The 26765-nt window shown below is 43.1% G+C and overlaps 1 protein-coding gene across 5 annotated transcripts in view; it reads right to left on the bottom strand.

Moving 5' to 3' along the window:
* The window catches only part of LOC111955056 (semaphorin-4A), a 49371-nt gene that overhangs the window by 8104 nt on the left and 14502 nt on the right, over positions 1 to 26765 (bottom strand). For all 5 annotated transcript variants that reach the window (XM_023975111.2, XM_023975112.2, XM_023975108.2 and 2 more), the window contains 8 exons: positions 23338 to 23584; positions 6985 to 7145; positions 6576 to 6635; positions 4435 to 4533; positions 2967 to 3072; positions 1757 to 1879; positions 1266 to 1393; positions 963 to 1144 (listed from right to left, as the gene is read on the bottom strand). In XM_023975111.2, the coding sequence (XP_023830879.1) occupies positions 963 to 1144; positions 1266 to 1393; positions 1757 to 1879; positions 2967 to 3072; positions 4435 to 4533; positions 6576 to 6635; positions 6985 to 7145; positions 23338 to 23434 (956 nt within the window). In that variant the 5' untranslated portion in view covers positions 23435 to 23584. The remainder of the gene's footprint in view (positions 1 to 962; positions 1145 to 1265; positions 1394 to 1756; positions 1880 to 2966; positions 3073 to 4434; positions 4534 to 6575; positions 6636 to 6984; positions 7146 to 23337; positions 23585 to 26765) is intronic.

The following is a 26765-nucleotide window of genomic DNA, read 5'->3' on the forward strand; positions in this document are numbered from 1 at the left end:
GCAAGAGGCTGAATATATCAACCACAAAAAAAGAGAGGGGGGGGGGGGTCTAGTTTGGATTTGGCGTCACTCCTATCAAATCGCATTGAGAGCATACCTCATTGACAAAAACAACTTGAATTGTTGCATCTCATTGTGTTGTTGTTCTCCAGTGGTTATCTAGCTAGCTAAAATTGTCCCCATCCTAAATCGCCATGGATTTGGACTTGTGGTTTAACTTAATTCTCCGTACTAGCCAATGATTATAATGGTGATTCTGATCCAACCATTAATTAATAGATTGTACCCCTGGCCTGAGAAGATGGAAGTTCAATACGCACCCACCTACAGAGAAAGAAATCTGAACCATGGACAGCCACATTATATTTAGCTTTTGTTGATTGGACTAAATAGTTTTTGGTATCTTTTAGTTGTCACTGTATTAGACTAAGCAGAGGTGATTTGATGATGTTGAAATGGTACTGGAATAGTGGAGGCAGCTCCTGTTTTCTTTGAGACTTGCGGTAACTCTCCACGGTTCTAAAATAAATAGTTGTTTAATGATCTGAAAATGTCAGAAACATTAACTTGCTTGCCCATGCTGTAGGTCATGTAACTGTTTGTTACATGCAATATGCTTTGTTGACTTCACCAGAAAGAGGATGCTCTCCGGTTTTGTGATGAAACGAAGATGTGGTTGAATTTACTTAAGGTATATGAACTAACAGGTTATAGAGCAAACAACGCAATTATCACAATACATAGGTTGTAATCTGGCTTTTTTTTTCTTCTGGCTTCACCAGTGATTTTACCCACGCACCACTACTGGTTCCCATAAGTGTTCAATTGGGTTGAGATCTGGTGACTGAGACCTGTACATATCATTAAGACCTGCTAACAAGAAACAGTTGCCATTCCTACGGGAGACTGTCAACAGATGACTTCATCCCATTCATAGCGTATAGAATGTATAAACTACTGACCACTGAGAGCTGAAGATGCCGAAGAAGAGGGTGTCGTCCACTGGGGCGCCCTCAGGTGGCGGGAGGGTGACGATGTCCTGGATGACGTTGTAGGGCAGCTCGTTGTCAGACTGGCACAGGAGCTGGGCTTTGGCGAAGGTGGTCCAGCGTCGTTGCAGGGTACGCTGGCCCCCTACGTCACTCTGGGACGGACAGGAAATGGTTGAGAGGATTACCATTAACACGCATCCGCACACACGCAGGCATACAACCACACAATCAATGGTTTACAAACACACAATAATGCATCTCTTAGGGTCTTACCGTGCAGACTTGGGCGATGCGAGATACAGTGAACTTGTCAATGAAGTCGTACTCCCGGCCCACCTCGCTGAAGAAGAAATAGATCTTCTCTTCGCTGGGGACAAAGTTGGAGCTGATGAAAGTGGGATCTGGAAAAAAAGATTGAACAATTGGCTAGACTAATTGAGAGATAAGTGCGTTACTGAAAGCTGGTTAGGCAAATTAATTAACGAAGGAATCATTGGAAAGTATTCCAGACGTATTGTTTAGGAGGCTTAATCAACACCAAACAACTTATCATTCAACGATTTCCTTTAAAAAAAATAGAGTGCTTTAAAATACCTGTTTAAATACAGAAGTCAAAATGTACATTTCCTTTTAGTTGTGATTTATGTGGAAAAGGTTACTTGTAGGTATTTCTCCCTCTGTCACGTCTTGCTAAATATCCAATATATGTAAGAGCCTTGGGGGTGTGTGTAATACATCATGAGTAGTTTGTTGCAGACACGTACCCTCCAGCCAGCCCAAAGTGTCGTCCAGCTTCAGATCAACATGGCCGCCCTCGCTGAGGTGACGGGAGATGACCGGCCGGTTTCCCATGTAGTCCGCTACCGTTCCAGTGTACAGCTCTCCATCTAAACACACACACACAGTGAGCGTCAACCAGTACGAGCCCATGTGTGCCTCAAACATGTGAATCTGAGTAAACATACAGGAGAATGACATAACAGCCAAAGCTGAAAAATTCCAGAGTGCAATACCTCTATTAATGATAGAGTTGTACTGGCTTTGGATGACAACAAGGTCATTGTCAGAGGAAAGAAAAACGATTGTTGTAGTCAGTGCATGAAATCATTATGTACTGTACTTGAGATGGCCTTCCACATCAAGACACAATGCCTTAGCAGGTGACGACAGATTCTGTCAAGGCTTGATATTTATTGCGAGGGATACAAGATGTTTGCAATGTTGGAGACAGATTCTGCTGGGGGCAGATTCTCACAATCAGTCAAAATTAAAAATGGTAAGTGAAATCACAATCTTGTAAACATAAAATGTTAATTATGGCCATTGGCAGATTTATAGGCCTGATCAGGATACATATGCAAAACTGCTGCCCACCCTCCTGTAACGTTTGCTAGCAGTCACATGTCGCCCACATAACGGTAAAGACATCAGGCCAAGGATTTATTGACAAGAGGATTATCCGCGTCTGCTCTTCCTCTCTCTCACACAATCACAGATTAAAACAGCACCACTTTATCATGGCAATCTCCACCCCCTTCACGCACACTATTCTTAACCCTACAATGATACGGGACAAATATGATGACATTGAAGAGACCAAGAAGTTCACATGGATCCCAATCCCCCGGATCCCAAGGCACTCCTGTAGATCTGAAAGGATTGGATTGGTTCAAGCAATATGTTAATTGCTTCATGTTGCCTTCTCATTCGTTGGGTAAATTTTTTTGCCAAATAACTCAGACCTGTCAAATCCTTTCAGATCTCAGGAGTAGACACCAGTATACCATGACATCGTTGGTTCCGTTCAGTGCATTGAAAGTCATTGGGTTGAGTGACTACATTGACTGGAGCGCCGACCGCAATGGAACACTTCCTGGAGAATGTGTAAGGCTATGTCGTCATCATTGCCCTTTGCCAATTATATTTCCTTGTTCGTTTGGCTACCCCCTCCACTTCCTGTGAGTCATCTCTTACCGACGGTGATGGCCGAGTTACGTTGGTAGGGGTCGTAGGGGCAGCGACCTCTGCCCTCCTCTGGCTTTCCGCTGAGGCCCGTCACCAGGGAGAACGTCTCAGAGTTCTGTAAGGAAAAGAGCAGAGCAGGGTCACACCAAAGGTCATGCCTCATGAGGAAGCCTACGCTAATCCGTGTTTAGTGCAGTTTTATCAAAGACCATAAGAGTTACAGACCTGCTACACTGGACACTTCATTTTCTGCTGAGCATATGCCACGAGTAACACCCTCCCCCGTAGTCAATTAATCCTGCTACAATGGCCGTATGAGCGAAGCGTCCTATTGAAGCGTGACAGTAGGCTTGGAGTCTATTTTCTGCTAATTGAACATCGGCTCATGAGGGTAAATACATGATTAAGTGGCTTGAGCTGCCAGTGTTGCTGCTAAAAACCTACAAGTGTTATTAGGCTACTAGAGATCGTAACCTCTCCTGTACAACCTGGCGGAAATGTAAAAATGACTACTAAAGAAACACATGCTTCTTTGATGCTAAAGGATGCTTAATTCTAGCTAAGTATATAAAGGAGCAACCGAATTGTCTTTATCTATACCACAGACGGAGATAGATACAAGTGTAGCCCAGTCTTGGGAATCATTATATGTGAGGGATGTCCTGTCTGAGTGGCCTGGCTAGCGTTGGCTATGTGCGTGTAGTAGGGCAAAGCTGCCAGCATCAACATGACCTGAGTTAACAGGCTGGACTGGTGGTCACGCGAGGATCCATCTCTTACACATTATCACACAGAAATGAACACACACAGTCTCAGCCCCTGGGCATCTCACTCCGGGGGCGAGCCAGCAGAGTATGAAAACATTGCTGGGGCTGGTTGTTGAGCTCAGTACCGCACATATATAACTGGATTAAGACATGATCAACCTCGTGTGAAGCACCGGCACGCACGTTTCTGAGCAAAAACATGACCTACAGCCGTGATGTTCTTGGCACTAATGTCGTTGCCATTGAATATCTAATATGGGTTTACTGTACAGCCCATGACCAAGCACCATTACCCTCTTAAGAGAGTTGGAGAAGATGCTCAGTGGGTGGGAGAGAGGTGAAAGATGGAACAAAAAAACGAATAGAGAGAGGGTGAGGGAGGCAGTGACGGAAGGAGAACAAATAGGGATAAACAACCAATAAAATAAGCTTGAGACAGTGATAAATGCAAGATTGTGTGGGATGGATACTAAAACCTGTTAAGTTCTTGTTCTCCTCACTATTTGCCCTTGAGTACACTGCTTGGATAACACTGAATCATACATTCGGTGACGATAAAGCTTGTTTTTATTTGAATATGGAGTATGAGAAAAGTATTTTAAGAAAATAATCTATGTAGGTGTGGGTTACAATATACTGAACAAATGTATGTCACGCCAGTAAAAGATTGGAGTAAAAGTTACATGGAGAAGGAGAAAAAAGAATCTTACGATGTAAGTGCAGCGTGGGCTAAAGGCGAAGGTTCCACAGGCGTACATGTGCGTGGAGTTGAGGAACTGCAGCACCCGGATGAAGTTGGGACAGTCCGTCTGAAGGGGGGACAAGATAGAGATGGATAACTTTTTTTAAAACAGTGCAAATAACTAGGTACAGTTCCTAGAAATGTGAGTGCAGGGAGAGATGGAGAAAACCAAGACATGTTAATGTTGTAAAACGGTTTCCTAATCCTGGTCCTTGAGGCACACGGTGTGCTACTGTCTGTCACTCCAGTCTACACAATACTCTTGTCCTAGGAACTGTAGAATTTAAACTTTGGCCAAGTTTGATAGGTGATAGCCAAGCCAAATAAATAAACCTCCAAAACACAATGAGCATCCAGAACCAGAACTGGGTGACACTGCAACAAAGCTCATGTCAGTCTGCCTAAAGATAGAAGGTAAGGGGGAGGAAGCACCGTTAGCGCTGGTAACCCTAATCCTATTACTTAGTTTAATGGAGCCACATGTGGAGGCTTACTTCATGGAAGACCTACATTACAATAAGCCATGGCAGTTCCTTGTTTCTGCCCCAACAACGTTCATTCCAATTAAGGCCATTGGCGGCCGAAACGTCATGTTTTTAACTTGAATTAGATCAATTGTGAAGTTTTTATTGCGAGAATTGCGCATATTCTCCCCCACCACACACACACTCAGACCAGCTTGCTTCGCATAATTTCTTTATCCCTCTGTAAGATATAACTTATCATAGCTCCTTCCTCAATCCTTAATCATGAGATATGGGGCATGTTGGTAATTATGACATATTTACCTTCGTGCATAAAGCTGTGCAAGGTACCTTCGTGTATAAGCTCTTGCATAATGTTCGAAGAGGATCAAGTCTATATTATATAATGGAATTGGTCTTTCTTTGTATGCATGGCCATTATGGTCATCGCTCATCTGATTTATACTATGGATGTGTATTGAATGGCTCTGTTTGACCTGTCAGAGGAAGATATGTCAAATGTAGCTAAGCCCATTGCCTGTGACGCAACGTCAGGGGTTGCGTTAAGAGTTCAGAAATCTGCATTTTCAAAACGCAGACCGTCCCAAAAAAATCTGTTTTAAAGCATTTCACCTGCATTTTATTTTGAAAGTCAACCGTTTTTTTTGTCTTCAATACAGTGATCAGAGGCGTGCAACTATAGTTTTTCTTCACAGTAAATACATTAGTACACATTCGGCAGAAAATAGCTTCATCAGATGACAACAGAAGTGCAACACTATTTGGCCTGCAGCTACACAAGTAAACGCGTTCACAATGAAAAAGCAAGGTCTTTTTTGCAAAAAAAAATCATATTTCTAATGTTGATCAAAAGAAAGTAGCCATTTACATGTACTAATGTTTTGCTTGAAGTTAATCTAGCATTTTACCGGAGAAAGTAGGATACACAGCAAAGTACCAGAGAAAAGTAGCTACACAGTCAGATTGCTGTCTGCTAAAATAATGCCTGTTTGTGAATTCTCATCCAAGTGGAGAAGTGCAACGGAAGCACAAAGTTAGTCTGATGCTGAACAGAAATCACAATAAGAAGCATTTTACATCTGTGTTTACAAAATGCAGCAAGACATTTCTTACGCGTTATGTCTTCTGTGAAAAACGCAGATTTCTGCATTAACGCGAACCCTATACCTACAGGTCCATAGGTCTGCTAATCCCTATTGGCTAAGACCATCTTGTATCAACTTCCTCCTTTTGTATTGCAAACACATTGACGGCCAGGAAGCCGGTGTAAGTTACCCAATCAATCAAATAGTAAAAAAAAGTTCCATTAGGGAATTACAGTCTTGGTGGATAGTAGTGGAATGCAGCGACAGCTGTGCCTCCGGTGAGTCATGTTTATCCTCCCTAAGACCGACCCGCTTGCCCAGCCTTATAATCGCCCCACCTACTTGCTTTGTTGTTTTAGTCATTTCTAATTCTAACGTATTAAATTATTTATTTAAGTTCTAAAGTTCAAATGAAGTGCTATTGAAAAACCTTGCGATATTAATTGCTTGGCCAAGATCAAATCTAGGGGGAAACACTTGGCAGCATGTGGCATTAATAACGCTAAATGGGTGGATTGTATGAGCCAGGGTTAACTTGCCTTTTTCTTGCCCTTCATGGAACATTCGTCCAGGTCCTTCTCTGAGGGGGACCAGTCCAGCTGAGAGAAGGAAGGGTGAGAGGTCAGTGTTAAGACTGTTGAACCAGCTGTGTTTGTGTTTCACATGACAACCGCTGCACTAAACCACTGGAGGGGGACAGTTCCTGCAGCATAGACGGGCCCTAGGCAGTGTTGAATATTTCCCAATAGAAAACTGCTGATCGATATAGCCTGCATGAACTGTCGGGCTTAAGTATTTTCCCACAAAATCTGGTGGGCTTATGCATGACCTTTAAAGCTTATGGGGTCTATAAAGCTTCATGAAGTCTCATAAAGCTCATAATACTACGTTAATAACGTGTTGATAACACGGGTGTAAATGTCAACGGTAAAATGTCAACCCCGCAACCTTGCTCCTGATCACAATGGCGTCCTCCTGGCTGACATCCAATGAGAGAACTGCGTTCCGTGCTCCCACAAACAGCGTGTCGCCGTCATCGCTGAGCAACAGTGTCGTGGTGTTGCCGACGTCCGAGCTGTCGAAGTGGCTGAGACACCTCCCGGGTGTACCTGTTACGCAATAGATTAAAGTGACAGGCATTAGGCTTCCCTTTCACATTCAAAATGAAGTGCATACAGATAGAGCTGGACCTTCGTATAAATCAGGGAGTATCATACGGCTCAGATAGTTGGAACATGGTGTCAGCCCCACAGAGGTCGTGGGTTCAAATCCCACATATGCTATCCATGTTGGATTCGAGTAGCTAGTAAATGGTCTACAAGAATATTAGCTTAGGCCTACATTTTCAAATGTTATTTGTCACATGCGCAGAACACAACAGGTAGACCTTACAGTGAAATGCTTACTTACAAGTCCTTAACCAACAATACAGTTAAGAAAAATAAGTGTTAAGTGAAAAGTAATATATATTTTTTTATAAATAATTCAAGAACAGCAGTAAAATAACAGCGAGACTATATACAGGGGACAGCGGTACAGAGTCAATGTGCGGGGGTACAGGTGAGTTGAGGGAATATGTACATGTAGGTAGAGGTAAAGTGACTATGCATAGATAATAAACAGAGAGTAGCGGGGGGGGGACCTAGACTTGACGCTCCGGTACCGCTTGCAGTGCGATAGCAGAGAGAACAGTCTATGACTGGGGTGGCTGGAGTCTGACAACTTTTAGGGCCTTCTTCTGACACCGCCTGCTATAGAGGTCCTGAATGGCAGAAAGCTTGGCCCCAGTGATGTACTGGGCCGTACTCACTACCCTCTGTAGTGCCTTGCGGTCGGAGGCCGAGCATTTGCCATACCAGGCAGTGATGCAACCAGTCAGGATGCTCTCGATGGTGCAGCAGTAGAACCTTTTGAGGATCTGAGGACCCACGCCAAATTTTTTTAGTCTCCTGACGGGCAATAGGCTTTGTCGTGCCCTCCTCACGACTGTCTTGGTGTGTTTGGACCATGTTAGTTTGTTGGTGATGTGGACACCAAGGAAGTTGAAGCTCTCAACCTGCTCCACTACAGCCCTGTCGATGAGAATTGGAGCGTGCTCGGTGCTCTTTTTCCTGTAGTCCACAATCATCCCCTTTGTCTTGAGCACGTTGAGGGAGAGGTTGTTGTCCTGTTGTCCCTATAGGCCGTCTCCTTGTTGTCAATTAGCCTATCAGAAGCGTCTAAAGCCATGACATCACTTTCTGGAATTTTCCAAGCTGTTTAAAGGCACAGTCAACTTAGTGTTTGTAAACTTCTGACCCACTGGAATTGTGATACAGTGAATTATAAGTGAAATAATCTGTCTGTAAACAATTGTTGGAAAAATTACTTGTGTCAAAGTAGATGTCCTAACCAACTTGCCAAAACTATAGTTTGTTAACACCTAAGTGTATGTATGTATGTGTATGTGTATATATATATATATATATATATATATATATATATATATACACACACACTTATTAAAATCGGCACAGAGCTTCACTATGACAGCTTTGTGTTCAGTGATTCCGAAAGGTGCCTGTGTATGTGTGACATTGAGCTGACGAAGAATACACAAAGCCACTTCCTGCTTAGGGCAGTATTTCTGTTGAGGAGATGAGATCTCGGTTTTATAAGAGATAAGATAAAGAGATTTGGAGTGATGTGCTAACAACAGCGGAAACATCCATGTACCGCGGCTCAGCCATACGACTAGCTATTGAATGCATGCACAGAAACATACACACAGTCCTTACTCAAACATGGCCACACATAAAACAGAGGTGTTTAAAACACATGCACACACCCTTAAATTTAACACACAGGCCTTGAACACAGCACAATTGCATGCGTGCATAGTGATCTATACGTGTGGATGCCTGACAAGTACATCAGTGTTCTGAATTGTTCTAACACTTCTGCTTACAGAACAGAGGCACTGCCATCCAGAAAACTGTTATGATCTGTTACAATACCTCCTGTCAAGAGAGAACGCGTAAGCCTGGGGCATCAGAAGTTACAGACGACAAAACATTGACAGCATTAATGAGACTTGAACAGTAAGTGCCGTGAGTGAACCCAACAAACAGCTTTAGGCAATTCCTCAAAACCAATCAGCAGCCAAACTGATTACATTGATTAGGCCTATGTCACGCTTTCACAGACACGGTTATTTTTGAAGACTTGTGAACGCATTCGTTCTACTTTCGCATGGCTTTCCTGTGTTCACAGCTGTCAGACACACGGCTGGTGGACAAGACTAGTTCCGCTTGAACTCTGAAGAGTAGTTTTTGCAACAGTACAAAGTTTGGTGAAATATGGGTTTACTCTGCATGAGCTGCAGTGAAAATAACGTGGTGGTGTGACTGGTTTGTGTCATTGTAGCAGAGAGCTTGGGAACCATTTACATCGACCACTATACTTAGCACCCTAGAATCAATGCAACGATCATACGACTGAATCATAAAGATGTTAAAAATGACGCTTTTGAGAAGTATTCTCTTCAAGTCTTAATTTCCTTGCAATGAAAGCAAATTCTACCTCTGGGTTCACAAAGGTTAAGCAATCTGAATATTTTATGCAGTAACGTCCTCAAATTAGTCATGTATTCAGCCAATAAATATGTTTTGAACAGACTACAGCCCTACATGAAAAAATATGTGATTCCAGTTGATAAAGTTGGTGTTAATGTAGCTAAGGTAGTCAAAACTTGTCATTAGGCCTGGGGCAAGGTTGCCTCAGGAGCATTTGCCACCCCTCTAGTTTAACACTGGTTTCATTGTGTGCAAGGTCACCTTTCACCACTCCGTCCTTCTCCAAGCTCTGTTAGCAGGAGACATCTCGCAAAAACGCCAGCTCAGCGATCAAGGTAATTGTTTGTCCTCCATGCCCACCCCACCTATGAAGTGGCTCTTTCCAGGCCCTGGGCACACAGTGCTCCTTTGTTGTGGAGGTCATGAGAAAACCGCTTCAGCTTAGGAGTTAGTGGAGAACGTGAAACAGCAAAAATCAACTGTTGCTTGTTTGTCTGGGCAAGGCCTCCTCCACACGGCCTTACTCAGGACCCCTGTGAATCCCGTGCCAAGCTTCCCGGGGTTGCGGACAACATTTCACTTGAACAGTTGCCAAGGACTGTTTGCTTTACTCCTCGGGCCTCATGAGACCTTATCTGTGTGAAGTCATGCTCTGCAGAGAGTTTACGTCTCAGCACGTGCCTGCAAGGGTGTGGAGTCTGTGATGATTCATCTGGCCATGCATGGGTGTGTGTGTGAGAGAGTGCAAGAGTGTGGCGTGTTTGTGGGTGACATCAGCCAACGGCCATCATTCATACCCAGCCCATCTGAACTTTGAGGTTTTGGGAGAAACTTCCAGTGTGCTGTTGGCCCACCCCAGGGAGAAACTTCCAGTGTGCTGTTGGCCCACCCCAGGGAGAAACTTCCAGTGTGCTGTTGCCCCACCCCAGGGAGAAACTTCCAGTGTGCTGTTGGCCCACCCCAGGGAGAAACTTCCAGTGTGCTTGTTGGGGAGGGCCCCCCCCCCCCACCCCCAGGGAGAAACTTCCAGTGTGCTGTTGGCCCACCCCAGGGAGAAACTTCCAGTGTGCTGTTGGCCCACCCCAGGGAGAGGGAGATGTGCCCAGTAATAATGAGTGTGGTCTATGCTTCAACAGGGATGTGCTCCTCCACTGGGATTCTCGCTCACGGAAGTGATTGCTCCAGGAAATGGGAGGATGGCAATACACATTAATTAATTAAGTGAGAGAGATATGCCCTGTGAGAGGAAATGTCCAGTGGAGAGAGAGAAAACGAGAGAAGACAGAAATAGAAAATTCACTCAAACTATCTTTTGGTATTTTTTTTCTTCCATTAGTCCACTGTTGATACAGTCCCAAAATGTTGTGCATGTCAGCAATCAAGTTTTCAAGATATAGGACTTTCAAAAACTGGACTGTAATGTGGCAAGTTACAAATAGCTTTTTGACAGTCCTATATCTTGAAAACTTGATTGCTATATTGTGACTGCATCAATAGTGGATTAACAATATATATATTTTTTAGAACTTCTGGACATGAAAGTTTGATATTTTACTATTTCAAGTGAAGTCAGTGTGACTCTTTAAATGTAAACTCTTCTCTTTAGCTCATAACCTGCCACATCTTCCACTCCAGCTGTGTTGCGTTAAAATACCTGTCTGAAAGGCACCACCCCCTCACCTCAGGGTCTGATATGGGTTGTCTCTCTCGGGTGCTCAGTTCTGGTTAATCCAGAACTGAGCACCCGAGAGAAGAACTGGACTCGGGCCAAGAACTGGACTCGGGCCAAGAACTGGACTCGGGCCAAGCCATTTGTGTTCCAGATCTCAGTGCGGTGTACACACACACACACGGGCCAGACTCGAGGTCCGACAGTGAACATTTGATCAGCACCAATCATGTTAGACTGTTGTCACAACCAACAGTCTCTTTGGCTGGGACCCCATTTTCATATCAAAATTGTTTTGCGACCCCACCATGTAAAAAAAAAAGTGATGTAATCAACGGCCAATGTTTACTTCTTTAATTGGGGCTATTACAAACAGTATATTACAAATCAGTCTGACAGTACTTTTGATAGTATTTCAATCTGAAGGAAGTATGGTTTGAAGTGACTGAAATGCATCAGAAAGGTATTGGGAAGTTCAGAAGATCAGGCAATAATGGTGTATGATTCTCTACAGCAGCATCTACTCTTCCTGGGGTCCGGCAAAATTAAGGCAGTTATACAATTTTAACAACATTACAGAATTCATAACACACTAAGTGTGCCCCCTCAGGCCCCTACTCCACTACCACATATCTACAACGCAAAATCCATGTATAAGTGTGTGTGTGTATAGTGCGTATGTTATGGTGTGTGTATGCATGCAGGCATGCAGGCATGCATGCATCTATGTTTGTGTTGATTCACAGTCCCGCTGTCCCATAAGGTGTATTTTTACCTGCTTAAATCTGATTTTACTGCTTGCATCAGTTACCTGATGTGGATTCGAGTTCCATGTAGTCATGGCTCTATGTAGTACTGTGCGCCTCCCATAGTCTGTTCTGGACTTTGGGACTGTGAAGAGACCTCTGGTGGCATGTCTTGTGGGGTATGCATGGGTGTCCCGAGCTGTGTGCTAGTATTTTAAAAACAGACCGCTCAGTGACTTCAGCTTGTCAACACCTCTTACAAAAACAAGTAATGAAGTCAATCTCTCTTCCACTTTGAGCCATGAGAGATTGACATGCATGTCATTAATGTTAGCTCTCCGTGTGCATCCAAGGGCCAGCCGTGCAGCCCTGTTCTGAGCCAACTGCAATTTTCCCAAGTCCCTCTGTGGCACCTGACCACACGACTGAACAGTAGTACAGGTGCAACAAAACCAGGGCCTGTCGGACCTGCCTTGTTGATAGTGTTAAGACAGAGAAGCGCTTTATTATGGACAGTCTTCTCCCCATCTTAGCTATTGTTGTATCAATGTTTTGACCATTACAGTTCACAATCCAGGGTTACTCTGAGTTTAGTCACCTCAACTTGCTCATTTTCAACATTATTCATTACGAGATGTAGTTGAGGTTTAGGGTTTAGTGAATGATTTGTCCCATTTACAATGCTCTTAGTTTTGGAAATATTTAGGACTAACTTATTCATTGCTACCCATTCTGAAACTAACTGCAGCTCTTTGTTAAGTGTTGCAGTCATTTCAGTTGCTGTAGTAGCTGACGTGTATAGTGTTGAGTCATCTGCATACATAGACACTGGCCTTACTCAAAGCCAGTGGCATGTCGTTGGTAAAGCTTGAAAATAAAGGGACCTAAACAGGTACCCTGGGGAATTCCTGCTTCTACCTGGATTATGTTTGAAAGGCTTCCATGAAAGAACACCCTCTGTGTTCTGTTAGACAATAAACTTCTTATCCACATTATAGCAGGGGGTGTAAAGCCATAACACAAGTTTTTCCAGCAGCAGACTGATTGATCATGTCAAAAGCTGCACTGAAGTCTAACAAGACAGCCCCCACAATCACTTTATCATCAATTTCTCTCAGCCAATTATCAGTAATTTGTGTAAGAGCCATGCTTGTTGAGTGTCCTTCCCTATAAGCATGCTGAAATTCTGTTGTCAATTTGTTTACTGTGAAATAGCATTGTATCTGATCAAACACAATTTTTTCCAGAAGTTTACTAAGGGTTGGTAACAGGCTGATTGGTCGGCTATTTGAGCCAGTAAAGGGGGGCTTTACTATTCTTGGGGAGCGGAATGACTTTAGCTTCCCTCCAGGCCTGAGGGCACACCCTTTCTAGTAGGCTTAAACTGAAGATGTGGCAAATAGGAGTGGCAATATCGCCCGCTATTATCCTCAGTAAATTTTCCATCCAGATTGTCAGACCCCAGTTGCTTGTCATTGTTGATAGACAACAATAATTTTGTCACCGATTCCACACTGACTTTACGGAATTTAAAAGTACAATTCTTGTCTTTAATAATTTGGTCAGATATTGTAGGGAAACAGAAGACACATACGTGTTCCTGAGAGTCTTATCGTTCAGTGAAGGGTCATAATATTTGTAGCTTAAACCTTCCAAAAGATAGAGCCACATTTTTTGAAGAAAGAAATGCTCTGTTTATTACAACCTCATCTAGTGGCAACCGGAGGTTACAGACGTAACCCTTGTTTAAAGAGCCAACACTGCCATAGATCCTTAGATCCTTCCCCACCCCCTCATCCTCATGCAAGGACATAGATCCTCACCCTGCCCCACCCTAACTCCACCCAGCAGCTGTAGGCTCAGGCTGGGCCAAGAGGTACTGTATTATGGAAGCACGCTACATCAGGTTTTACTCACGTGCAGTTTATCATTTTCACTTTTCACAAAGGAATATCCACTCAAACTATATTTTGGTATTTTTTCTTTAGTCCACTGTTGATGCAGTCACAAAATAGCAATCAAGTTAAGATTTAGGAATGTCATAAAGCTATTTGTAACTTGCCACATCATCATTACAATTCGGTTTTTGAAAGTCCTATATCTTGAAAACTTGATTGCTGAGATTCACAACATTTTGGGACTGCATTAACAGTGGACTAATGGGAGAAAAAAAATACCAAAAGAAAGTTAGTGGATTATTCCTTTAAGCCAACTGTTTCAGTGGCCCGGTCTTTCTCATATGTTGTTTTTCTCTCACCCACATTTGCTCTCCTCTCACTTTTTCCCTCTCCCCCTGACATTTTCTTTCACATCCTCTCACAGAGCATTTCTCTCTCTCTCACACTCATTCACTCATTCATGTGTATTGCCACACACATCATTACTGGGAACATCTCCCTCTACCTGGGGTGTGCAAAACGCACACTGGAAGATTCTCCCACAACCTCAAAGTTCCTCTACACTCAGAACAAAAGTATACAAAAATACAAACACAGGTCTTTCTCAGTCTGACTGGGCTGGGTATGAATGATGTCCGTTGGCTGATGTCCCCCACAAACATGCCACACTCACACACACCCATGCATGGCCAGATGAATCACAGACTCCACACAGTTGCAGGAACGCGCTGAGACGTAAACTCTCTGCAGAGCATGACTTCACACAGATAAGGTCTCATGAGGCCCGAGGAGTAAAGCAAACAGTCCTTGGCAACCGTTCAAGTGAAAGGTTGTCCGCAACCCCAGGAAGCTTGGCACGGGATTCACAGGGGTCCTGAGTAAGGCCGTGAAGAGGAGGCCTTGCCCAGACAAACAGTTGATTTTGCTGTTTCACGTGCCTTCAGACAGGTATTTTAACGCAACACAGATGGAGTGGAAGATGGGGCAGGATATCGGCTAAAGAGATGAGTTTACATTTAAAGAGTCACATTGACTTCACTTGAAATAGTAACAAACATTCGTATCTAGAAGTCCAAAACATCTGTGAGCTACAAACAAACACTTCACATTGTAGAATTAGCCATGCGAGACATTTGACAGACGGAGTGAATACTGCATTTCCCGACTACAGTGTTGCTCTATGGGTCATGGGTTGGTTACTCATGAATGAGCAACAGCTGGGCTACTGTGTGAGCAGTCACCCATTTAGAAAGAGAGTGGAGTGGGGGAGGGGCTGTTGTTGCGCAACACGGTAGATAAGACCTGTCATCCTGGGGATTAGGATGGATCCCGTCCCGTATCTGTCAGCACGCGTCATCATCCCTCCGCTATCTGGACACACATACAGACACACACCGGGGTTTAAGGCTCGTCTCAGTGAGGAAATGAAGAGACCTCAGTGGAAACTAATCCTAAGAGGTTATTTTCTCTCACACACACACTGAACACAATTGTGGATACAGGACCCATGTTTCTCCCTTTCTCTTGGCAATTTGATGCCATTTTGAATCGAAATAACTACCGTGATGGACATCCATTTCTCTCCATTAATGAGATCAACACTTGTGTGATTCCTTGTGTCACACTCCCAATAAAACATCACTCACTAAAACTTGTGTATCTATAAAATGTGTGTGGGTGTGAGCGCACGCATGTGTACACAACTCGTGTTCCACGTTGCGTGACGGCTACTACATTAGTGGCTGGCTCCAGCCGACTGAGGCCCCACTGTCTGAGACCGAGTGGTTAAGTAAAGCCTGATGGAAATGGATGAGCGAGTTTGCAAACAGCAGAAATGTACTGCCCAAGGGCATTTCCTCAAGACCAACGAGACGAGGAACTCCAAAAATCCTCATGTCAACACAACAAAAATGAGTGAGTTCTGTAAAGTGATAGTCAGGTCTTCGCTGATGGCCAACTCAAACACTATTCTGTGGAATTCTAAACAGCACAGAGTAGGGTCACAAGGAGTTTAGCTTGTAAACGTGGTTGTCCATCTCAACCATGTATCTTGGCTCTCACACACTATCAAAAATGTGTTTGTACTCATTTAGCTAACAGAGAGTGAGCAGAAAACACATTTTTCACAAATTAGTTTCTGCACCTGCCCTGAACACCTGAGGTAAACATTTCTACACCATATTCTTAAAACGAGTCAATTCTAGACATCTAGACCAGATATTGCTGTTAATAAGCTATGCCTGGCAAACTGGGAGAAAAGCATAAAATACTTATTATACTGATTTGACCACAGGTCTAACATACTGTAAGACAAACCGCTTTGTAAGTTAGGCGATTCCTGTACACAAACGCCAATAACGCAATGTTATTGTGAGAAAATGATAAGACTACAACTAGTGATACACCGATATGACATTTTTGGCCGATAACGATATCCGATATTTTCCTTTACAAAAATACCAATATAACATTTTTTTGCGGCCTTTAAAGCATTCTAGTACAGTTAAAAAGTTGAACACACACCTGACCAAAAAGTTATTTTCTAAGTATTTAAGTGTCCCCATCACTTACTTGCTGTGCTGTTTCGTTGTTCATTTGTTCAGTCTCAACCAGGATTTCATCATACATGTCAAGCAGTGAAGTTTCAGCTCTGTCTACCCGTGGCCTCTTCATCGGTGCGCACTGTGTCCTTTTCCATCTTGTCCAGCTGTGTCTAACATTTCACGCAAACCCTGTTTCTGGTCTGCATCGTAGCGGTCCTTGTACCTAGCATCGCGCATGGTGGCGACACAGTGAAGAGGCTCAGAGAGAATGCCACCGAATCGCTTGTTCACATCCTCTAGTAGAGTACTTTTCCAAGTTAACCCGACGGTCTGTGTTGGCATTTTTGTTGAGGTGTTTCAATGCCATGACATCACGTCTGCTGCAGACACAGTTGAGCTTATTTCTCAAGTTACTTTTTCGAATGGGACTTGGAGTGTTCAAGTTTCAAACATGCTCTCAAATGCATTTGAAATGGCAGCAGTGGTATGAGAACCAGCAAATTCTTGAGCATGCAATACGGTTTTCCTCAGTACAAAATCCTTGTCGACCCACTGTGCTGTCAGTAGTAGTTGCAGAGGGTTGGAAACTTTCCATGAGAAGTCAAGCCCTGGAATTTGGAGAATGTTGCTTAAATTCATCAAAACACTCAGCTTATAACAGTGAACCTTTTTTGTGGGATACACATAAGGCAATTCTAGGTCTTGTGGCATATTTTGGTTAATCTGTCCCCAATTCAATAGAATTGCAACCCTCTGCATGCACAGTGCATTCTTCCATCACATGTGCAGCTGATTCTCAAGATCTTGCATACTAATGAGATGCTCTTGAGCCCACACTACTACACTGTCAGCCAAGGACTACATGCCTTCTGGTAAGTTTTGATTACAATTACGAAAAAATAAATGTGTGTATTTAACCTTTATTTAACTAGGCAAGTCAGTTAAGAACAAATGCTTATTTACAATGACGGCCTACCGGGGAACAGTGGGTTAACTGCCTTGATCAGGGGCAGAATGACAGATATTTATCTTGTTGCTGGATCGAATCCCTGACCTGACCTTTCGGTTACTGGTCCAACGCTCTAACCACTAGGCTACCTGCCGCCCCACAATACTGGGTGGGGGTGAATATATTTTATATGACATGATTTTTTTGTAAACTAGTAAATAGCAGCCCACAATAAAGTGTGTTTAAATCATTTCTAACTTGTTAACAATTTCTGCTAGTTAGTTTTTGCTAGCATGTGGGTTTTGGCTTGCTTGAGCCTGCTGACTGAGTGTTAATTCACCTGTTTCCATACATGTTTCATTTAAAAACATATCTTACAAAGGAGTTGTTTAATCTAACTGCTTAACTATTTATCTGAACATGGAATTGTATTATTATTATTTTATTTGATGTGTGGAGACATTTCACTGGAGCAAATATAGTGAATACTGTGCCAAATCATGTGTGAAGAATGCAACAAAGATGAAGAATCATCTGGCCAAGTGCATAAAGTTCCCTCAGCGCTCACAACAAGCAACCTCTGAGAAAAGTCCCTCTACTTCTTTTCGAGGTGAAAAGTGAAAATGATGAATCAGACACCTTATCGAGAGCAACAGCTCATGGTCCTCCTGGAATCAGAAGTTTTTTTGACCCAATGGAGGAATGTAGTCAGAGAACTGTTGATGAATGTTTTGCTCGAGCTGTGTATGCAGGTGATTCACCTATGATGCTCACAGGCAATGTGTATTGGAAGAGATTTCTGAATGTTCTTAGCCCAGCATACACCCCTCCAACCAGACATGCTTTATCTACTCATTTACTAAAAGGTCAAGCAAATCATAGAGAAAGCAGACTGTATTGCAATCATCTCTGATGGGTGGTCGAATGTTCGTGGGCAAGGAATAATTAACTACATCATGTCCACCCCTCAACCAGTATTCTACAAGAGCACAGACACAAGGGACAACAGACACACCAGTCTCTACATTGGAGATGAGCTGAAGGCCAACAGAAGGTATTTGCACTGGTGACAGACAATGCTGCGAACATGAAGGCTGCTTGGTCTAAAGTGGAGGAGTCCTACCCTCACATCACACCCATTGGCTGTGCTGCTCATGCATTGAATCTGCTCCTGAAGGACATCATGGCACTAGAAACAATGGATACACTCTACAAGAGAGCCAAGGAAATGGTTAGGTATGTGAAGGGTCATCAAGCTATAGCAGCAATCTACCTCACCAAGCAAAGTGAGAAGAATAAGAGCACCACATTGAAGCTGCCCAGCAACACCCTTTGGGGTGGTGGTGTCATCATGTTTGAAAGGTTCCTGGAAGGGAAGGAGTCTCTCCAAGAAATGGCCAAATCACAGTCTGCCGATATGGACAGCCCCATCAAGAGGATCCTCCTGGATGATGTATTTTGGGAGAGTGGTAAGCAGCCTGAAACTGCTGAAACCTATAGCAGTAGCCATTGCACGGATTGAGGGAGACAATGTCATCCTGTCTGATGTTCAGACTCTGCTTGCAGATGTAAGATAAGAAATCCATACTGCCCTGCCCACTTCACTGTTGCTCCAAGCAGAGGAAACTGCAGTTCTGAAATACATAAAAAAGCGTGAAGACTTCTGCCTGAAGCCCATACACACCACAGCGTACATGTTGGACCCCAAGTATGCTGGCAAGAGCATCCTGTCTGGTGCAGAGATCAACAAGGCCTATGGTGTCATCACTACCGTCTCGCCACCTTGGCCTGTATGAGGGCAAGGTTCTTGGCAGTCTGGCAAAGTACACTTCCAAGCAAGGGCTTTGGGATGGAGATGCAATATGGTAGTTGTGCCAACGTATCTCATCAGCCACCTGGTGGAAGGGATTTTGTGGATCTGAGGCTCTTTCCCCTGTTGCCTCCATCATCCTCCAAATCCCACCAACATCAGCCGCCTCAGAGCGCAACTGGTCCTTGTTTGGGAACACACACACAACAAAGCACGCAACAGGCTGACCAATACAAGGGTTGAACAATTGATGGCCATCTGGGCAAATTTGAGACTTTTTGAGCCTGACAACGAGCCATCCTCAAGGTTGGAAAGTGACAGTAAAGATGATGCTTCAGAGTCTGATGTTCAAGAGGTGGACATCGAGGAGGTCCAGGGAGAAGACATGGAAGACTGAGAGGAAGACAACCAAAGCTTTAGTTTCTAGACTATCATTTTACAGATGTATGTTGAAAACGTTTTTGGGAGATGCGATGGATCATTGGGGATCATTCAATATTCCCTTTGTTGTTCAGCGAAATCATCCCATGTAAAGAGTCAACTCATTTAAAGTTCAATTCGTAAATACATTTTTTTAAATTATTATATTGGAAAGATTTAATCATTTGCAATTGTCTACTTGTGATAAGGTCAAATGTTTATGTTTCTGTCTCCATATGATATGGTAAATATATCCAATGCAAAACATTAATTTGCATATATTTCCATTAATTCCCATATATTCCCCAAAATGTGCAACCCTAGCTGTCAGACTCCTAATACTCATGGGGCTGACATTGCTGGTCCAAATGTCAGTTGTGTTGGATGTGAGTTTCAACAATACTGTGCAACTCCGGTAGGGCAGCATCTGAAAAATAGCACCTGCTTGGTAGTGTGTACCAGTCCTCGAAGTGCAATGAATTCCATTATCTTGGCGTTAATGGATGTCGCCTTTGGTTGTCTAGCTGAAATGTTGTTATTCTTTCAAATTCCTGCTCGACTTGTTGACTGCTCGATCCACACAGCAGACATTGTGGGCTAGGTTAGGAATGCTGTGTTACACGTGTAGAGATGTATTTTTTGTGGTGTCATTACCTCATCTACCTATGTTATATAAGTATGCACGTCAGCTTTGACATCGGTTTTGCACATCAGAGTTAAACTAGACATCGGACCGATGCCGATGTTGGCATTTTTAGCTAATATCGTCCGATTCCGATATGCTTACAGACATATCGTGCATCCCTAACTACAACCAAACTAAAGCAGCAGGCAGGTCTTAAGGCATCAGACTGCCAGGCTCTCTTGGTCATCCCAGCCACAGGTAGCAGAGCTAATCACCTTTACGAGCTGCATTGGAGGAGGGGGACGTCACAGGTTTCTATTAAGTTCCCCAAACCCCTGCCTGCCGCCAACCCTCCTTAAGTGATATCTGAAAGGAGAAAAGACCCTGAAGCAGCTTTGTCTACATTCACCTCTCAGGAAATGATCAAAGATCAGCACCTCAGACCGTAATCCCAGGCCCTACACATTCAGCATTGGTGGAGATGCTGATCTTGTGTCCCTAGATGGAGGAAGTGTTGTCAACTCTAACTTAGCATTTGTGCTGTATCATTGAGTGTGGGAAAATGGGTCTTGAATGGGGTGTTGGCAATTGTCTATGAGAATGGGCATTTTTCCAGGAGTTCAAGTCAGGCTTCCAGCGAAAACTAAAAGCTTACCCTTTTCACACTACTGAGCTGAGCTTAGCTATACTGCAACGGCCTGTTGCTGGAACCAAGCTGAAAAAGGACAATGTGAGAAGATGCGTCCAAGCCAGCAAAGAACGGTTTGGGTCGGTACAATACTGTGAAAAGGGTATGAGTGACCCCTACTTGTACTATTCCTGTGCAACACATACAAAACACACACACGCAGCCTTATCTGATACTGTGCCCAAACAACGGAGCTATTCATTCCAGGCCACAAAGAAAACAAAAGGCTTCACCTACAGCAAATCTATCAGCTTTCACATTCCTTTTTCTCCTCAATCAGGTCATCTTCGCTTCCTTGTCTTGTAGTCGGACCCCATTTGGGCTTCCGTTTGTGTTATACAGCAGGTCCTCTTAATGTGAACTTAGGGCCCTATAAACGCAAATAGAATCACAGAGTTGTAGGAAAGCAACTAAATGTATTGAACTTATTCGATTTATTCATTGTAAATCATAAGACATGAACAAAATGCATCAGTGACTAGTATTTTCCTTCAACTTTCTGAAACGGCACAGGAATGCCTGCGTGTGCGTGCGTACGTCTACACTGTTTAGCGGTTAGCTATAATGCTAATGATAACCTTCAAGCAGATATGGAAAGGCTTTCCCAAAAACCTTCTCAATTAAACGTTAGGCTACTTTGTAGTTACGATTGTTTGCATCAATCCAGTGGCCATTTGTTTTGCAAACTCTGCAATCACATGAGCGCTACAGAAACATTGCTAACCAAACAACGGCCTCTTTCTGGTGTGCACTTGCATTAAAGGGTAACTACACCCAAAAATCATTTATTTTTATTTTTCTACCAGACCTCAAAAGTAGGTTCAAGCATTGTTTTGGTTCAAGCATTGTTGTGGATTCAAAAAACAACTAAATTGGATGTTCCCTTAAAACACGTGATTTTCAGAGCGAAAAACTAACGTTTTACAGAAACCTTTAAAAAACATAACAAAGAAAAATAATTTGTGGGGATTTTTTTTTTTGGGGGGGGGGCCTATGAACATTATAGGACTTGACACAGTTGTCCAAATTGTGCCAGTGTCCATATCTTGTCCAGTAATATTTGCAAGCCAAGGGCCTGTTCGATTCCCTTCATGACACTGCAGACTATTTCCTTGTTTTACTGAGTAGTTCTCGGCAACTCAATATTTAGCGTCGCACAACACTTCCGATGTTAGGTATAAATCCATTAGAGCCTCGGTCACAACAGACAACACAGCTTTTAAATGAACCACAATCCATACTCTAGAAAGATAAAAGGTAAATATTTGTGTGTGATACCGTGCATCACGAGATATTTGATTAGAAATGGAGCCATTTTCAGTACAAACTAAGGCAGGAACAGTATTGTTATACAAACAAATGGCCAACAGTGGATGCTATTTACTTTATGTCACAACTTCCAATACTCACAACTGGAGCAAACAAAAACTGAAACAGTTTAAAAACCATATCACAAAAATATATATTTTTACCCAGCCCCTTAACGATAGTAATGAATACAAGCTTTGAAGACGATGCAACCAAACAGTTCAACCATTGTGATGTCATCAGCTGGCTGTCTCGTTAACCATAATGCTTATCCCATTAGTAGCTCGTTAGTTGGGACAAAACCCGTGAGCTTTTCTTAAGATGGCAGAGAGCCGTGCTTTGTACGAAAGACAACAGAGCATCGGTTCAGCTCAACTTTTATTCCCCTCTCTAGAATATCCACAAATGATGTATGGCAACAGACCTGTAATAGCCTCACGTGGGACAACTTTGGACCTAGCAATACAATGTGCACAAACACAGCACCACCATACACAGACGACAAAGATTTTGATTTTGATTCAATTCTTGATAATGGACTGAACTAACACGACTTAAAGCTGAAACTCCCTCATCAAGAGAAATGATTCGCCTCGCTCGTCAGTCACGGTTGCATTTCCACTCTGTTAGCGCTGTGGCACTTCTGACCTGTTGAACCTCCATCTTGTCATGTCAGGGATGCAGTTAATACCAGAGCTCTAATAGTGACCACCATAACAGATATCAATACTTACCCAGCCATTCCAGGTCCTTACCATTTTTATATCACGACACAAGTACGGGAGCACTGTTAAATTGGACGTGTAAATGTCTGAGGACTGGGTGGGTGTCTTCAGCCCAAGCAGGGCATGACAGACAAGCATTCACACCACGAGTGTCTTTCTGATCTGTTCTTAAGTCAAAAAACACAAATCCATAACTAGACAGTCACTGGAGCGTATCACAGCTGCAAAGTACTTTGCTTTAAGCGACTGTCACTTCATTTCAAGACAGTGAGACTAACTGAAAGCATTGAAATGTATCACTCAATTTCAAAGTTCATATTCACAAATCGAGGAGTTAACAAGATCATAAAATGTGTTTCGACTTACCCATCGGAAAGGAGACCCGGGGGGTAAGCCTTGCCACACACACAGCCATAACCCATAGAATGACCACGATGATAGAGAGTAGGCCTTGGTGTTCCATGATGACCCAAAGAGCAAAATCAGGGCTAGGGAGCTAGCGTCAGGCGAAAAGTGGCTGGTGCTTGTCTGAGATGTCAAACACTGGGTCTGTGGGGGCAGCACCGATGCAAAAGCCACTTCCTCTGGTCTCTGGAGGCAGCCGTCATCGCATCTGAGGGAGAGAGAAAGAGAGAGAGAGATGGAGAGAGAAAAATACAGAGATATGGAGGGAGGGTCAGAGAGAAGAGCAGTACTCCCTTAGCACGGTGGAGATGTGGGTGGACAGAGCCTGCATGCAAGGGAATGACTAATTTCTCACGAGAAGGGGGGGGGGGAGGAGGAGAGGCCACTTCCTCTGACAGAGTTTCCCCAGACTCGGTCCTCGAGACCCAAAGAGGTGCACATTTTGATATACAGTGGGGCGAACAAGTATTTGATACACTGCCGATTTTGCAGGTTTTCCTACTTACAAAGCATGCAGAGGTCTGTAATTTTTATCATAGGTACACTTCAACTGTGAGAGACGGAATCTAAAACAAAAATCCAGAAAATCACATTGTATGATTTTTAAGTAATAAATTTGTATTTTATTGCATGACATAAGTATTTGATACATCAGAAAAACAGAACTTAATATTTGGTACAGAAACCTTACAATTACAGAGATCATATGCAATTACAGAGATCATATGATCATATGTTTCCTGTAGTTCTTGACCAGGTTTGCACACACTGCAGCAGGGATTTAGGCCCACTCCTCCATACAGACCTTCTCCAGATCCTTCAAGTTTCGGGGCTGTCGCTGGGCAATACGGACTTTCAGCTCCCTCCAAAGATTTTCTATTGGGTTCAGGTCTGGAGACTGGCTAGGCCACTCCGGGACCTTGAGATGCTTCTTACGGAGCCACTCCTTAGTTGCCCTGGCTGTGTGTTTCGGGTCGTTGTCATGCTGGAAGACCCAGCCACGACCCATCTTCAATGCTCTTACTGAGGGAAGGAGGTTGGTGGCCAAGATCTCGCGATACATGGCCCCATCCATCCTCCCCTCAATACGTTCCAGTCGTCCTGTCCCCTTTGCAGAAAAGCATCCCCAAAGAATGATGTTTCCACCTCCATGCTTCACGGTTGGGATGGTGTTCTTGGGGTTGTACTCATCCTTCTTCTTCCTCCAAACACGGCAAGTGGAGTTTAGACCAAAAAGCTCTATTTTTATCTCATCAGACCACATGACCTTCTCCCATTCCTCCTCTGGATCATCCAGATGGTCATTGGCAAACTTTAGACGGGCCTGGACATGCTCTGGCTTGAGCAGGGGGACCTTGCGTGCGCTGCAGGATTTTATTCCATGGCGGCGTAGTGTGTTACTAATGGTTTACTTTGAGACTGTGGTCCCAGCTCTCTTCAAGTCATTGACCAGGTCCTGCCGTGTAGTTCTGGGCTGATCCCTCACCTTCCTCATGATCATTGATGCCCCACGAGGTGAGATCTTGCATGGAGCCCCAGACCGAGGGTGATTGACCGTCATCTTGAACTTCTTCCATTTTCTAATAATTGCGCCAACAGTTGTTGCCTTCTCACCAAGCTGCTTGCCTATTGTCCTGTAGCCCATCCCAGCCTTGTGCAGGTCTACAATTGTATCCCTGATGTCCTTACACAGCTCTCTGGTCTTGGCCATTGTGGAGAGGTTGGAGTCTGTTTAAAGAAAAACTAACAGGTCTGTGAGAGCCGGAACTCTTACTGATTGGTAGGTGATCAAATACTTATGTCATGCAATAAAATGCTAATTAATTACTTAAAAATCATAAAATGATTTTCTGGATTTTTGTTTTAGATTCCGTCTCTCACAGTTGAAGTGTACCTATGATAAAAATTACAGACCTCTACATGCTTTGTAAGTAGGAAAACCTGCAAAATCGGCAGTGTGTCAAATACTTGTTCTCCCCACTGTATGTCCTAGCACCACACAGCTGATTCAAATAACCCACTAATCATCAAGCTTTGATCATTTGAATCAGCTGTGTAGTGTTATGGCAAAAGCCAAAATGTGGCCCCACTGGGGTCCAGAGGACCGAGTTTGGGAAACGATGCTCTACACTATGAAGCAAAACCACTAGTATGTTTGAGCATTATAGATCATAACAAGGCACCATCAACCTGAGGGTTCTTTAGTTCTGTCATGTGACAGAGTTAAAATGATCTAATAAGTTCAGAAAAACATATCCAAAATCAGTCGTCCCCAGTCTGCATTAAGAGGAATAAATTACTTCAGACTAGTACAGGCTCTTTAGGGGAAAACATTACTAGAAACCTCATGGAATTTCCTAAATTAAATTAAATGAATCATATGGTATAAAATTCTGTCATTTCGGTTATAACTAGAGAAATACCTGACAAACTGATTTTGGACTTAAATGAAATTTCAAAGTGATAGTTGACATACCGAACATCACGGGGGTTCAGTGAGGAATACAGATAAGACCTACTCTACACTAGGTTGAAATGACTGCTGCTCACAACAATATGATCCTTTTAAAAGAAAATGATATAGGGAAATGCATTACCAATATGTTCATTGATATCTACTGTGCAAGGTAATTAGGGCCATGTAAAATCTATTTAGATTAGTCTAATTCCGTTTTTCCCCAAAACAACTTTTTCTTTGTTTAGTTTTTCCAGGTTTAAGATTGTTCCTGTTTATTCAGGTTTTTGCTCTTAAAAGCATTTCATGTTTTCAAGTGATCAGCGTTCAACCAGGTAGAAATCCGGAAGGTGTGACGTAGCACCGTGATGAAGTTAATAGGAATACAACTTTCAGATTGAAAAAATGTCTATCATACATGTCAGATTTCAATACTGGCCGATGTCATAAGTAGGGAGGATGTCTTCTCTCGAAGGAGCCATTGATCATATTTTTGCAATATTCCTACCCAGAGAAATGTGTAAATTAAAAGGAGGGTCTAGGACATCTTTACTATTTGTCCAGCTCTTTAGTCCAGGGTGCATTGCATGGTGCCGTTGCCAGAGATATTATAGAAAGGAGCTAGAAATCCAATGAATGAAGGAACGTATAACGTCCCACCCAGCATAAGTTCACGTTGTCATGCTGCGTCACGCAGTTGCTAAGCTAATCATCACGCAATACCTTCTCACAGTCGGTGCATATGTCGAGAAACGTGCCTATTTTCGTTGCATGTACGTAATGTCACGATTAGGTTTGCACATTTTGCAAATGATAAAATCCTTCCAAGAGAAAAAAATAAAATAAAATGTAGTTACAAACTGAAATTTAATTAAATGAGTTGACTCTTCACATGGGATGATTTCACTGAACAACAAAAGAGAATATTGAATGA

This window comes from Salvelinus sp. IW2-2015, linkage group LG30 (assembly GCF_002910315.2).
Source record: "Salvelinus sp. IW2-2015 linkage group LG30, ASM291031v2, whole genome shotgun sequence".
NCBI lineage: Eukaryota > Metazoa > Chordata > Actinopteri > Salmoniformes > Salmonidae > Salvelinus > Salvelinus sp. IW2-2015.